General features: G+C 39.8%; 2 protein-coding genes across 5 annotated transcripts in view; one reads left to right on the forward strand and one right to left on the reverse strand.

The window, feature by feature from the left end:
- The window catches only part of Dbf4 (DBF4 zinc finger), a 31611-nt gene extending 20196 nt beyond the window's left edge, over window positions 1-11415 (reverse strand). For 2 of the 3 annotated variants that reach the window (XM_058585042.1, XM_058585041.1), the window contains exons 1-2: window positions 10862-11066; window positions 9651-9823 (exon numbers count right to left, since the gene is read on the reverse strand). In XM_058585042.1, the coding sequence (XP_058441025.1) occupies window positions 9651-9823; window positions 10862-11042 (354 nt within the window). In that variant the 5' untranslated portion in view covers window positions 11043-11066. Of the gene's footprint in view, window positions 1-9650; window positions 9824-10861; window positions 11067-11090 lie in introns of those variants that run through there. The other variant, XM_046462481.2, reaches the window with a different exon arrangement.
- A 249-nt stretch (window positions 11416-11664) lies between these two features.
- Slc25a40 (solute carrier family 25 member 40) overlaps window positions 11665-16442 on the forward strand; it is a 50714-nt gene continuing 45936 nt past the window's right edge. The window contains exon 1 of one of the 2 annotated variants that reach the window (XM_058585043.1): window positions 11665-11889. The gene's annotated coding sequence lies outside the window, so the exon portion shown is untranslated. The remainder of the gene's footprint in view (window positions 11890-16442) is intronic. The other variant, XM_046462475.2, reaches the window with a different exon arrangement.

Here is a 16442-nt window from a genome sequence, read left to right on the forward strand (position 1 = left end):
TAGGCGGGCCTGCGACCCACCAGAAGAAGAAGAGCAGCGGCCTGCTGAAGGGCAGAGCCGCCCCCCACCCCACACGCCTGCCAGGTAGGCGGAACTGTGACCACTGACAGAAAAGGCCCAGTGGCCCGCGGCGGGACAGAGCTTCCAATCACTCCTGCAAGGTAGGCGGGCCTGCGACCCACCAGCAGAAGAGGAGCAGCGGCCTGCTGAGAGGCTGAGCCGCCCCCTCCCCCTGCGCCCGCAAGGTAGAGGGAACTGTGACCACCCACAGAGCAGGCCCAGCGGCCTGCTGAGGGGCAGAGCCGCCCCCCACCCCCCGCGCCTGCCAGGTAGGTGGAACTGTGACCACCGACAGAAAAGGCCCAGTGGCCCGCGGTGGGACAGAGCTTCCAATCACTCCTGCAAGGCAGGCGGGCCTGCGACCCACCAGAAGAAGAGGAGCAGCGGCCTGCTGAGAGGCAGAGCCGCCCCCCACCCCACGCACCTGCCAGGTAGGCGGAACTGTGACCACCCACAGAAAAGGCCCAGTGGCCCGCGGCAGGACAGAGCTTCCAATCACTCCTGCAAGGTAGGCGGGCCTGCGACCCACCTGCAGAAGAGGAGCAGCGGCCTGCTGAGAGGCAGAGCCGCCCCCTCCCCCTGCGCCGGAAAGGTAGAGGGAACTGTGACCACCCACAGAGCAGGCCCAGCGGCCTGCTGAGGGGCAGAGCCGCCCCCCACACCCCGCGCCTGCCAGGTAGACGGAACTGTGACCACCATCAGAACAGGCCAGACCTGCAACCGACAGACAGAACAGGCCCAGTGGCCTGAGGAAGGGTAGAGCCGCCCCCCCCCCCGCGCCTGCAAGGTAGGCGGACCTGCGACCCACTGGCAGAACAGCCCCAGAGACCTGCAGAGGGGCAGTGCCGCTGCCTGCGCCTGCAAAGTAGGCAGAACTGCGACCACCAACAGAACAAGCCTAGCGGCCCGCAGAGGGACAGAGCCGACGCCCGCGCCTACCAGGTAGGTGGACCTGCTACCGACCGGCAGAGCAGGCCCAGCGGCCTGCCGGCGTGGTAGGCACATTGCCCTAATTGGAGGAGGGGCAGAGCCGCCGCCCGCGCCTGCGAGGGAGACTTTGCAACTATACAAGACCAATATAAATATATAGGGGGAAAATTCAATAGCACAACAGTTTCACCAAGTAGAAAGGAACGCAAACAGTATGAAGAGACAAGGAAAGAAAGGACCACAAGCAATGCAGGTCAACTCAACGTTAGAAGAGGTAAAAGCTGCAGCAGATGGAATGTCAGATAAAGAATTCAGGATATACATGCTTCAGATGATCTGGAGTCTCAAGGAAGACATCAGACAGCAAAATCAGACAATGAAAGATCACTTCAACAACGAATTACATAAACAAATCCAAGAAGCAAAAGATCAACTATACAGGGAGATAGAGGTTATAAAAAACAAACAAACAGAAATCCTAGAAATGCAGGAAGCAATAAACCAACTTAAAAACTCAATTGAGAATACTACCAACAGAGTAGAACACTTAGAAGATAGAACATCAGACAATGAAGATAAAGTATTTCAACTTGAAAAGAACATAGACAGCTCAGCAAGACTGTTAAGAAACCATGAGCAGAACATCCAAGAAATATGGGATAACATCAAGAGACCAAATTTAAGAGTAATTGGGATACAGGAAGGGACAGAGTTTCAAACCAAAGGAATGAGCAATCTATTCAATGAAATAATACGAGAAAACTTCCCAGACTTGAAGAATGAGACAGAATGCCAAATCCTAGAAGCCTACAGGACTCGAATGTGCAAAATCATAAGAGATCCGCACCTAGACACATTATAATGAAGATGCCCAACATACAGAATAAGGAGAGAATTTTAAAAGCTACAAGAGAAAGGAAGCAGATTACATTTAGGGGTAAGCCAATCAGGATAACAGCTGATCTTTCAACACAGACTCTGAAAGCTAGAAGATCCTAGAATAACATATTTCAAACACTGAAAGAAAATGGGTTCCAACCAAGAATTGTGTTTCCAGCGAAATTAAGCTTCAGGATGGAAGATGAAATTAAAACCTTCCACGATAAACAAAAGTTAAAAGAATTTGCAGCTAGAAAACCATCTCTTCAAAACATCCTTGGCAAAACATTACAGGAAGAGGAAATGGAAAATAACAATGAAAACCAACAGTGGGAGGTAGGACAGTAAAGGGGGGAAAATAATCAAAGAGGAAAACAAACCATGTTTAGTAACATAAATAAACAAATATATCCCAACCCATATCTCAATAATAACCCTAAATGTTAATGGCTTAAACTCACCAATCAAGAGACACAGGCTAGTAGAATGGATCACAAAACAAGACCCAACAATATGCTGCCTACAGGAGACGCATTTGATAGGAAAAGACATACATAGGCTGAAGGTGAAAGGTTGGGAAAAATCATATCACTCATATGGACTTCGGAAACAAGCAGGAGTGTCCATACTCATATCAAATAAAATAGATTTCAAGCCAAAGTTAATCAAAAGGGATAAAGAGGGACACTACATACTGCACAATGGAACCATACACCAACAAGACATAACAATCATAACTATATATGCCCCAAACAATGGTGCAGCTATGTTCATCAAACAAACTCTTCTCAAGTTCAAGAGTCTAATAGACCACCATACAATAATCATGGGAGACTTCAACACACCTCTCTCGCCACTGGACAGATCTTCCAAACAAAAGTTGAATAAGGAAACTATAGAACTCAATAACACAATTAATAACCTAGACTTAATTGACATATATAGAATATACCACCCAACATCAAGCAGTTACACTTTTTTCTCAGCAGCACATGGATCCTTCTCAAAAATAGATCATATATTATGTCACAGGGCAACTCTTAGACAATATAAAGGAGTAGAGATAATACCATGCATCTTATCTGATCATAATGGAATGAAACTGAAAATCAACGATAAAAGAAGGAAGGAAAAAGCATACATCACTTGGAGAATGAACAATAGGTTACTGAATGATCAATGGGTTATAGAAGACATCAAGGAGGAAATTAAAAAATTCTTAGAGATTAAGGAAAACACACACACAACATATCGGAATCTATGGGACACATTAAAAGCAGTTCTAAGAGGAAAATTAATTGCTTGGAGTTCATTCCTTAAAAAAAGAAAAAACCAACAAATAAATGATCTCATACTTCATCTCAAAATCCTAGAAAAAGAAGAGCAAAACAACAGCAAAAGAAGTAGAAGGCAAGAAATAATGAAAATCAGAGCTGAAATTAATGAAATCGAAACAAAAGAAACAATTGAAAAAATTGACAAAACTAAAAGTTGGTTCTTTGAAAAAATAAACAAAATCGACAGACCCTTAGCCATGCTAGCAAAGAGAAGAAGAGAGAGAACTCAAATTACTAGCATACGGGATGAAAAAGGCAATATCGCAACAGACACTTCAGAAATACAGAAGATAATCAAAAATTATTTTGAATCCTTATACTCCAATAAATTAGAAGATAGTGAAGGCATCGATAAATTTCTTAAGTCATATGATCTGCCCAGATTGAGTCAGGAGGATATAGACAACCTAAACAGACCAATATCAATTGAGGAAATTGAAGAAACCATCAAAAGACTACCAACTAAGAAAAGCCCAGGACCGGATGGGTATACAGCAGAGTTTTACAAAACCTTTAAAGAGGAACTAATACCAATACTTTTCAAGCTACTTCAGGAAATAGAAAAAGAGGGAGAACTTCCAAATTCATTCTACGAGGCCAACATCACCCTGATTCCTAAACCAGACAAAGACACTTCAAAGAAAGAAAACCACAGACCAATATCTCTAATGAACCTAGATGCAAAAATCCTCAATAAAATTCTGGCGAATCGGATACAAAAACATATCAAAAAAATTGTGCACCATGATCAAGTAGGATTCATCCCTGGGATGAAACGCTGGTTCAATAAACGGAAATCAATAAATGTTATTCACCACATCAATAGACTTAAAAATAAGAACCATATGATCATCTCGATAGATGCGGAAAAAGCATTCGACAAAGTACAGCATCCCTTTATGTTCAAAACTCTAGAAAAACTAGGGATAACAGGAACATACCTCAATATTGTAAAAGCAATCTATGCTAAGCCTCAGGCTAGCATCATTCTGAATGGAGAAAAATTGAAGGCATTCCCTCTAAAATCTGGAACAAGACAGGGATGCCCTCTCTCACCACTTCTGTTCAACATAGTTCTCGAAACACTGGCCAGAGCAATTAGACAGACGAAAGAAATTAAAGGCATAAAAATAGGAAAACAAGAACTTAAATTATCACTATTTGCAGATGACATGATTCTATACCTAGCAGACCCAAAAGGGTCTACAAAGAAACTATTAGAGCTAATAAATGAATTCAGCAAAGTGGCAGGATATAAAATCAACACGCATAAATCAAAGGCATTCCTGTATATCAGCGACAAATCCTCTGAAATGGAAATGAGGACAACCACTCCATTCACAATATCTTCAAAAAAAAAAAAAAAAATACTTGGGAATCAACCTAACAAAAGAGGTGAAAGACTTATACAATGAAAACTACAGAACCTTAAAGAGAGAAATAGAAGAAGATCTTAGAAGATGGAAAAATATACCCTGTTCATGGATAGGCAGAACGAACATCATCAAAATGGCAATATTACCAAAAGTTCTCTATAGGTTTAATGCAATGCCAATCAAAATCCCAACGGCATTTCTTGTAGAAATAGAGAAAGCAATCATGAAATTCATATGGAAAAATAAACGACCCAGAATAGCAAAAACAATGCTAAGCAGGAAGTGTGAATCAGGCGGTATAGCGATACCAGACTTCAAACTATACTACAGAGCAATAGTAACAAAAACAGCATGGTACTGGTACCAAAACAGGCGGGTGGACCAATGGTACAGAATAGAGGACACAGAAACCAATCCACAAAACTACAACTACCTTATATTTGATAAAGGGGCTAAAAGCATGCAATGGAGGAAGGATAGCATCTTCAACAAATGGTGCTGGGAAAACTGGAAATCCATATGCAACAAAATGAAACTGAATCCCTTTCTCTCGCCATGCACAACAGTTTATTCAAAATGGATCAAGGAGCTTGATATCAAATCAGAGACATGCCGTCTGATAGAAGAAAAAGTTGGCTACGATCTACATACTGTGGGGTCGGGCTCCAAATTCCTCAATAGGACACCCATAGCACAAAAGTTAATAACTAGAATCAACAAATGGGACTTACTCAAACTAAAAAGTTTTTTCTCAGCAAAAGAAACAATAAGAGAGGTAAATAGGGAGCCTACATCCTGGGAACAAATCTTTACTCCTCACACTTCAGATAGAGCCCTAATATCCAGAGTATACAAAGAACTCAAAAAATTAGACAATAAGAGAACAAACAACCCAATCAACAAATGGGCCAAGGACCTGAACAGACACTTCTCAGAGGAGGACATACAATCAATCAACAAGTACATGAAAAAATGCTCACCATCTCTGGCAGTCAGAGAAATGCAAATCAAAACCACCCTAAGATACCATCTCACTCCAGTTAGATTGGCAGCCATTAGGAAGTCAAACAACAACAAGTGCTGGCGAGGATGTGGGGAAAAGGGTACACTTGTACATTGCTGGTGGGACTGCAAATTGGTGCAGCCAATTTGGAAAGCAGTATGGAGATTTCTTGGAAAGCTGGGAATGGAGCCACCATTTGACCCAGCTATTCCCCTTCTCGGTCTATTCCCTAAAAACCTAAAAAGAGCATGCTACAGGGACACTGCTACATCGATGTTCATAGCAGCACAATTCACAATAGCTAGACTGTGGAACCAACCTAGATGACCTTCAATAGACGAATGGATAAAAAAAATGTGGCATTTATACACAATGGAGTATTACTCTGCATCAAAAAATGACAAAATCATAGAATTTACAGGGAAATGGATGGCATTAGAGCAGATTATGCTAAGTGAAGCTAGCCAATCCCTAAAAAACAAATGCCAAATGTCTTCTTTGATATAAGGAGAGTAACTAAGAACAGAGTAGGGACGAAGAGCATGAGAAGAAGATTAACATTAAACAGGGATGAGAGGTGGGAGGGAAAGGGAGAGAGAAGGGAAATTGCATGGAAATGGAAGGAGACCCTCAGAGTTATACAAAAGTACATACCAGAGGAAGTGAGGGGAAGGGGAAAAATAATACAAGGGGGACAAATGAATGTCAGTAGAGGGGGCAGAGAGAGAAGAGGGGAGGGGAGGGGAGGGGAGGGGGGATAGTAGAGGATAGGAAAGGCAGCAGAACACAACAGACACCAGTATGGTAATATGTAAATCAATGGATGTGTAACTGATGTGATTCTGCAATCTGTATATGGGGTAAAAATGGGAGTTCATAACCCACTTGAATCAAAGTGTGAAATATGTATATCAAGAACTATGTAATGTTTTGAACAGCCAACAATAAAATATTAAAAAAAAAATCTGGTACTAATATACCTTCATTTCTTGCCATTTCTCCAATCAAAATCTTGTTGCTTAAGTCACATTGCAATATTAGCAGTTACGCAACAAACTCACACTGGCTCGGCATAGTGAGTGGTGCACACCTATAATCCCTGCAGCTTGGGACGCTGAGACAGGAGGATTGTGTGTTCAAAGGCAGCACCAGCAACTTAGGGAGGCCCTAAATAACTCAGTGAGATCCTGTCTCTAAATAAAAAAAAAACACAAAAAAAGGGCTGGGGACGTGGCTCAGTGGTTGAGTACCCCAGGGTTTCATCCCTGTACCAAAAAATAAAAAATAAAAGAATCCCTATACTGACATATATTTTAAATATGCTGTTTCCTCTAATATGTATGTCCATTTTGACTGGTATATTCCTACAAGGTTTTGAAAACCTAGCTCAAACATTATCTATGCTATGATTCCTATCTGTGTTCTAATAACAATTTCCACATATTTTTTGTTTGACAATGCTCTACTATAAGTTATTTTATTTAGTTGTCTCGTGTACCTACTAGACTGAGTTCTTAGAGGACTGGACTACACATTACTTATTTTTATACCCTCAACAATCTAAAATAGTGCTGGCACATAGAAGACAGTGGTGGAAAAATTTCTGAATTTTCAAATGCCTACCTAAATCTTAAATCATTTTTCAACAGAGTTCAAATTGTATCTGTACAATGTGCTCCACAATTCCTCAGCAGGAAGTAATCTCCTCCTCCTTTTGATATTTTATGTTGTATTACAATTAACTGTATCCATGCCTTCTCTATCTAGATTAGAACTTTAAGACAGGCTGGTTGATGGACACAGGGTTCATTTTTTAAAGTACTAAAACAGACAATGCTGTGCCTTGCATGCCACAATCCAATGATTGTTGAATTTGTTCTATCATGGTCTTCAACTTATTAGAAATCGTTAATCTATGCCTTTTGAAGAATAAACTCAAAACTTATTTCCAGATAACTCTAGGTCATGAAAATGAATATCAAATATTTAACTATGTACTCAAACTCATGATATGTATGGCAAAATATTTGCCCTTACATTTCTGTTTCTTCACCAACTGCCTTCTTTTAACCTAAACTGTTTACAAATGTCACTGGTTGTATGTTCTTCTGAGATGGTTTTATAGCTACTACTTTTCTAGCCACTATTAAATATTTTTCCCCACTGAGTCAGAATTTACTGCTATGCTTTTAGTGGCTGAATTTATCAAAAGTACTCTGTGGAGATAAATGGGGTATTAACATGAATTTACCAACACTAGAAAAAGCCAATATATAAAGTGGTCAATTAAACAAAAAGTCAGGATCAGGGATGATATCTAAAGCAAGATAAGCAATAAAGGATAAAAGGCCTACGTAAAACTAAAAATATAAAGTACAATCCTTAGCGAAATATATAACAAAATTAATATTTCATAAAACTGAATCCTAAAACTTTTTAAAATTACCCAGAGGTCGAGGTTCTTTTATAGTTCACAGAGGATAGTTTTATGACAATATTGTTTTAGTAACCAAAACAGGAAATGTGCTAGAGTCAGAAATCAGCACCCAAGGAATGAACATCATTGAATTTCATAAGAAAGACAGTATGTGTGTGTGTGTGTGAGAGATCAGAATTCAATAAGTAAATCTTAAAATAAATAAATAAATAAATAAGAAGTTAATAAAGCAAATTCAACTGAAAAATCTATAGTTCAGGGTGGGAAATTGGAAACTTATGCCCTTAATATGCACATTGATGTATTTTAAACCATGTTAGCATAAAGTTTAAAGTGTTCCTCAATGTATGGCAGAAATAATTCAAATTTTTGTTTCTTGCGAATACCTCAGGAACAGTTGTGGGGACAGTGGAGAAAAGAAAGAGGCCAGGGCAAGTGGTTCCTGCCCTAGACACTGTATTTTGGGAGAGTTCCATTTTTACAGGCTTTCTACATTAGATTGCTATATATGATTTTGTCTGAAGGGTTCTACTGCTAAGAAAACAAACCTCACTGATTTAGACCATTAAACCTCAGGTTAGTAGAACGGATTGATTATCATATTTGAGAAAGCTGTCAAACTATATTAAACAGCTACTTTGTAGCCACTGTTTGCTAGAAGAACAGAATACTATAGTACTATGTTACTCTGGGAAGTAAGAGGTTAATATTACTCTGATAGGACCAGCCATCTAATTTTTCTGGATCTCAAATACTTCATTTCTAAAATGGAGACTTTACTCAGGTTCTTTAACATGTGAAGATAATCTTTATAGGTGATGTGTGTAGTCAATATGGTGGCAAGTCTATTACATGACCTTTAGGTTAAGTAAAATAACATTGACAAATAGTTCTAGGCAACTTGTTAAATGTTTTTCTGAGCTTCTAGTCTCAGAATGAAATGACCTTTAGAAACCTGAAACTTGAAATCCAGTAGGAATCATCTAATCAATGTATAAGGTAGGAAAGAAGATTTAACTCTATGTGGTCTCCCAATAATCATCATCAAAGAGTTTCTGCTATTTGGAGGACAACATAACAGTATATATAGAAGGCAATAAACAGTTCCAATAGGAAAAGGGAGTCTCTCTCTCTTTTTTGGTACCAGTCATTGAACCCAGGGCTGCTTTACTACTGAGCAATATGGCCAGTTCTTTTTATTTTGAAACAGGATCTCACTAACTTGCTGAGGCTAACCTTAAACTTGTAATCCTCCTGCCTCAGCCTCTTGAGTTGCTGGGAGTACAGGTGTGCGCTATCATACCTGGCAGTCTCATTTTTTACACTTAATTTACACAAGACTACTAATCACCGAAACCTGAAGTTTTGTCAAGCTATAAAAGGTCAGAACAAATGACTTTTCTTTTTTTTTTGATATTGGGGATTGAACCCAGGGATGCTTTCAGGCAACCACTGAACTACATCTCTAGTCCTCAAATGGTTTTCTGTAAATAGCTGGTAAAAATTTTAAACTTGGTGCTGATAAGGTGGTCATAAATTTTGCAAAATGAAAAAACTAAAATGATTACATATTTGAAAATACTAGTTATAAATATTTTCTTGTTAGTGTACGATTGATTTTCACTTACCCCTCCCAGGTCCTTTATGTCCTTTTGCAGTTTTTCAGATATGGTGACAGAAGGTAAGTCAAGGTAAAACACTTTTCCCCAAAGTGGCTTATATTTGGATTTTTCTGTTCTGTTATCAGTTTTCAGAGATTTCAAAGATGGTCTATTCTTTTCATTTTTGACTTGGATTCCACCTATTATTAAAAGTGTTTATTAGATCATGTTTTGTACAGACAAGATTTTACTATTTTAAAAATATTTCATATGCAATAATACCTCAAGAAAAATAATTACATCAATTTTTGTCATCAGTGTTTAAATGTACTTTTCTGTAGTACTTTTAGGTAAAGGTGAAATGCCCTGCATGTGTTCATAGATTTCATATTATAAAATAACAGCTGAAATCAGCAGGAAAAATTCCTGTTGAATGTATTAAAGCATGGGACTACATACGCCCTTTTTGAAAGACTCTTAGGTTTGTAAACTCCATGGGGGTCCTTCCTCCACTACTCTGGTATACATTCAAAATTGGTGCTTACAATGTTGAACAGCAACCCAAACAACCTGTTATCTAGAATGACCTTGTCTTTAAGACTTACTGACTGCTCAAGTTTAAGTTTCACATAAAGCCTTTTATTAAAAAGAACTAAATGAATCATTTCAATCACATTTATATAGATATTAAAAACTTAATGGTCCATTTAGGCATGACCAATGTGATTCTGCAACCTGTACACTCAGAAAAATGAGAAATTATACCCCATCTGATTCAAATGTATGTCAAGATCATTGTACTGTCATGTGTAACTAATTAAAACAAATTTTAAAAAAAGAACTTAATGGTCCATTTAGAACTACATCACCATTCATTCCATTATTTTTGAAAACATCTCAGATGCAAGCAACTGCTTTAAATTTTTGGAATCAAATCTATTTCTTGGTGGTTACTACATACTCACATACAGGAATGACTTCAGATGCTTAAGTGTTTTTGCCAAATAAAATGAATAAAATGGAAATTTGCTTTTGTCTCACTATTAAGTTGCAACCAACAATGGGTGTGTTTGAAACACAAAGAGTGTCCCTTAACTATGATTTAAAGACAAGAAACCCAACCAGAATCATACAATCTAATGAGGAAGAGAAAAGGCACAAACACATCGGCCTTTAAACTGAAGGCCCCGCGAGACCCGGCAGGTTCCCGGGTCCGCACGCTGCAGGTTTTCACCCACCCGCGCACCGGGAATGTGGGGCCGCGACGGGGACAGGAGAGCGCGAGGAGCCGTGGAAACCGTTTCCTTTCTGAGGCAAAACCCTGAATGAGCCTTCCTCCAGGTCAGAGAAGGACAAGCAGGAAAGCCAAGCAGCAGTGGACCTGGCGGGAGAAGTCTTGAAGATCAATGGTGGAACCATGGCAGGAGGAAGATTAAAGGGACAGCAGGCGGAGGAGGGGCTTCGTACCCTGGAAATGTCCTTTGCTGTGGATCCTCATGGCTCCGGAGTTCATGGCAGCCGCCCGGCACCTACATGCTGGGTCCGGCCCGGGTGCGGCGTCAGACGGCCGCGAAAACAAGGCTTCTCCGGCCCGGTTGACAGGACGGCCCGCTCTTTCCTTTCGTCGGCCGAGGTTTCCACGCAGCAAAGGTGCCGGGTCCGCGGGCCGAGTTTCCGGGGACGGTCCGGCTCCAAGGCGCAGAGGAGGAAAGGGAAAAAGCACAAACGACTGGGCTGCGGCGGTTGAAGATTTGAAAACGCGTCACGCGGCCGCGGCGACGATACGCGCGCCCCGCCCTCTCGCGCCGCGCCCCGCCTCGCGCTCGCTCCACGTGCCCGCCCCTTTCGCGCCCGCCTCCTGGCGACGCGCTGTGTCCTCGTGGCCGCCCCCTAGTGGCCGCCACTTCGTAATGCGCACCCAGCCCTCTTGTGCCCGCCTCCTGGTGTCCCGCTCCCTCCCGACGAGCGCCTGGCTCCCTCGCGCTGGCCTCCTGGCGACGTGGCCCCGCCCCTTTGCGCCCCGCCCCCAGATCGTGTCTCCGCCTTCGCCCCTCCCCCACTGCGATGCCCTTTTTGCTTCAAACCCCGGCTCTCTTCGCCTTTGGTTTCGGGGTCCCGCATAATCTGAAGAATCAATGTGGCTCGGTGTTGACCGAGAGTAGTGGATGCAGTTGGCAGCGGCTGAGGTCGGCCAGACTGCCGCCAGGCTCCTTCTCGCCTTCTAGGTCGGCTGGGCCCGCTGACCCTCTAGCCGCCTCTCCACCAGGTACGCTTCTTTTCCGCAGGTTGGCGATCCGGGAGGCTGGAGGCGCGGTGACTGCGGCCCAGCCTGCACTCAGCCTCAGAGCTGGCCAGAGCTGAGCGGTGACAGCTCTAGCTAGGCGCACTCCAAGCCGCAGAGCGAGGTTTTCCCGCAGACCCCGCCGGGTGCAGGCTGGCCTCACAGGGACTTCCTGGGGCTAGGGCTGCCGGAGGGCGCCGGGGGCCAGGTGGGTCCAGAGTTCCGCCGCCCTAAGTGGACAGCCCCAGAACGCATTCAGGACGCTCTTTGGGGCACTTTGGTGTTTGGCTGTGTGCGCTGCTCTGTTGACTTTTGTTCTGTACAAAGCAATTTCCTTTTTTGTGTAAGTTTATTTGAACAATAAAGAAGAGTGGAAAATGAAGTCTCAGTTTTTTAATCTGTAAAATGGGGATGGTGATGTGAATATCGTAAAGATTAAATTTAAATGTTTGTGAAATGTTTTATAAATGGGAAAATACCTAAAAAAATTTTTTGGTATGTTTCTGCTGGTTAACTGCTTAAAGAACAGGATTGTATTTTGTCTTGTTTTGCATTCCTTTAGTTCTGGCCATAGTAGGAATTGTATAGTGACTGATTTTTGATCTCAGCTCAGGAAAGGAAGAGAATGTCAATATAACCGTTTTGCAAAAAGGTTTCTTGAAACACAGACAAAGATGGATTGTGACACTGTTAACCAAAATGGTGAACACCGAGATGGATAAGTTTGCTAAGGAGAAATGTGAATTTTGTTTTGGACAGGTTTAGGTTGAAGAACCTGGAGCTACAATGGTGAAACTTTATTAAAGTTTGTTGGGGATGTTTATTATAATTTCTGAGAAAAAGATCGTGTATTTTCAAAACAAAATACAAAAAGAGCATCAAGATTTTGTCTGTAAGAAAGATTTAAAAGTTCCAGGAACACTAACAGAGAATACAGTTAAAGCCATGGAAGGAAATGAAATTGCCCAATAGGGCACATAAATAAAACAAGTAATGATGTGCAGAGGATGATAAAAAGGGAGAAAAGGCCTCAGAGTTGGGAAGAGAACTGGGAACAAAACTTAAGGCAAAAGTCATAATTACAAACATTGAGATTGTTTGGGTTTCGCTAAGCTATTGGATATGGATAATTTTAAGCCTCAAATTTAATCTGTGAAAATGAGGTAATACTTGTGAGAGCTGTTGGGAGGATTAAGTGCAACATTTTTGAAAGTTTAATCACTACATTGCCTTGCATAGAGTAAAAGCTCAGTCATTCTGGTGAACTTTGCACCAACTCTTCCACCCTCAAATTCAAAAAGGCTAACACTTGAAAAATAGGCCTTTGATTTTAGTATGGGAAATATCACTGGTTTATTTGATGAGAATATGAGCATGTGGTAAAGGCAAATACTAGATAAAAATGATAAATTTGAAGTTGAGACAGTTTGATTATACTGTCAAGAAATTTGTCAGTGTGGGAAAATGTGGTGATAAGAAAAGAAGTTTGGGTCTTTGAAAGTTTAAAAGATATGGGAAAGATTTAAGTGTGTTTCTACTAAAGAAAATTAATAATGACAGTTCATTTATGTTCTTTCTAGTGAAAGAAAAGTCATGTTTCTTATTAAGTGAAGCAGGACAGTAAAAGTTGCAGCCTGTGCTGTAGAGTCACCCATTACTGGACCCATAACTGCATCACAATAATAATTCTAAGCCCTGAATAAGCAAAAAATCTGCCTTATTGGATAGTTTTCCAATATATCATCCAAGGTTTTTAAAAATGTTATTATTGGAACCCAAATCTTTTAGTAGCCACAGGAAGGATTTAGTCATATACCTATAACCAGTGAAGATAGAAATTTCCTTACCTATCATCTCAATAATCAAGTCTGTTGCTAAAAGCATGAGGTTTGTGTTAAAGTAGAACTTGAAAATGTGCTAGAAAAAGAACCCTTCAGATGAAGGGTTTACATTCAAGAAGAGAGGAATGGGGGAGGTTTATTTGTGGTGAGAAGCTTGCTTAAAGAGTTCTTTTATGTGTGGTGGGGGATAGAAGGGGTTGGGGATTAAGCCCAGGGCCTTGCACATGCTAGGCAACTGCTCTACATCCCAAGCCCTTTTTAAAATTTTGAAATAGGGTTTCCCTAAATTGCGCAGGCTGACCTCAAATTTGATATCAATCTTCTGTGATAGTCTCCAAAGTAGCTGGGATTACAGGCATGTACCACCACACCTGGCTGGTTAAAGAGTTCTATTGAGGAAAAAATTAAAGAATATTAAACAGAATCATCTAATTAAATGAACATTTGGCTATGAATCAAGAGAAATGAATTTCTTTCAGTACTTTAAGTAGTTTCATGACCTTGGACAAATATTAACCTACTTTAGAATTTCCTCACATGTAAATGAAGGTCAGTCTATAACTTTTTGTGATTATCAAATGAGAACTAATCTGCTTTCTCATATTATGTCACACATATCCAAATATAAACTTTACATTGTAGAGTCTTAGACAAATTAGTTCTGCAATATGTATCACTGTCCTCTTTTCTTTTGTTAAGTCTCTTCTCTTGGGTAGTAGTTATTCTCTTTCCTATCTATAGCAAACCTAGCTTAGTGTCAACCTTTATATCCTGTTCATTTGGGGCCATCAATAATAGTCATTCCTGTTTGATTCATTTGCCAATTATTGGTGTTACTTCTGAAATGTTTTCTGTTCCCATTTTTATTATTTTTAAAAATATTTTATAGTCTCACTACACTGGTAAATGGAGGACATAAATTCTTCAAGATTAAGTTCTTAGTTTTGTGGACTAAGCATATAAAGGATAAAATTGGTTAGTGGTCATAGTACTGAATTCTGTTTTAGGTGAAGGTAGACTGGGAAATGGTAAATTTGACCTTGTCAAATACTTAAATATAACCTAAGTGAAGGAACAAAAATGGGGAATAAGCAAGACAAGAGGATTCAGAATTTAGAAGTAGATTTTCCTGAGACAAAAATTCAGAGGCTGCTGTAACAGCTGTTATAGATAATTAACTATTTCAAAGACTGTATCTTACATCCTGAACTGTTATAAATTCCTTTAGGAAAGCACTAAACACATTTGACCATGACCGTAAAACAGTTTACCTACCCTACTTCCTGCGTTCCTTCTGTATTTTTTGAGCAACAGTGTGCAACGTCAATGATATGGGTACAAACCCATAAACTAATATAAGACCCATAGATGTTCATATAAAATTAAAATTTTTCCAGTGATATTAATCAGCATGTAGAAAGTGCACTCATTTTAAGCATACATATTGATAAGTTCTAACAAGTATCTATTATCACTCCAGTGGGAAAATGGTACAGCCATATGGAAAATAGTTTGGCAGTTCCTCAAAATGTAGAATATTTGTTCATCTCAGAATACTTCATTCCTCTTTCCAGTCTCCCCTTTTCAACCAGAAATAAGCACTCTTCTGATTTCTATTATTATAGAACAATTGTGCCTGAAACAATTGTTTCAGCTTTATTATGAATGATAGAATTTGTATACTTTAGGTTAATTATTTTTCATTATATAGTATTTAATTATTTTTGTGATTCATTGATGTTATATGTCTTAGTTTCTTCTTTTTTATTGCTGACTAGTGTTCCATTGTGTGTAAGTATCAGTTTGATTATCTATTTACCTATGGATGCATATTTAGTCTCTATTTGGGGCTGTTAGGAATAATCCTGCTGTGAATAATCCTGCTATGAACATTGTATACAAGTGTTCTTTTTTTTTTTTTTTTTTGCGGGGGGTGGGACACACTTTTATTTCTCTTGGATTGCTAGATCAGATAATAACTGATTGTTTCATAGTATGAGAAACTATTGAATTTTTTAACTCTTCCTCCAGCAGCAGTGTATGAGAGTCCTACCTGTTGCACATCTTTATCACACACAAGGTGTGAACTGGTATCTCATAGATTTTTTTTAAAAAATTGAGGTTAAATTCATAAAACAAAAATTAGCATTTTAGCAATTTTGAAGTGTACAATTCAGTGGCTTCCAATATACTAACAATATTGGGCAACCATCACCACTATCTAATTCCAGAACATCTTCAACAAAACAAAAAGGAACCTCATATCCATTTAAGTACTCATTCTATACCTCTTCTCTCTAACCCCTACCAACTACTCTTCTACTTTCTATCTAAGGATTTACCAGTACTGGGCATTTCATTTTAAGAAGAATCATACAATATGTGAGTTTTTAAAATTTTGTTGTTGTAGATGGACAGGATACTTTTACTTTATTTATTTTAATGTGTTACTGCTGAGAATCAAACCCAGTGCCTCACACATGCTGGGCAGGCACTCTTCCACTGAGCTACAACACCAGCCCCTATATGTGGGGTTTTTATGTTTGGTTTCTTTTGTTTAGCAAGTACTTTCAAGTTTAATCCATGTTGTAGCATGTATCAGTCCTTTTATATGGCTGAGTAAAATTCTCTCATATAACATTTTGTTTATCTACTCATCAGTTGAACATTTGGTGGTTCTGCTTTTGAGTATTATGA

This window comes from Marmota monax, unplaced genomic scaffold (genome assembly GCF_021218885.2).
Source record: "Marmota monax isolate L192 unplaced genomic scaffold, Marmota_monax_Labrador192_F-V1.1 WCK01_AAM20220418_F8-fsc00165, whole genome shotgun sequence".
Classification (NCBI taxonomy): Eukaryota; Metazoa; Chordata; class Mammalia; order Rodentia; family Sciuridae; genus Marmota; species Marmota monax.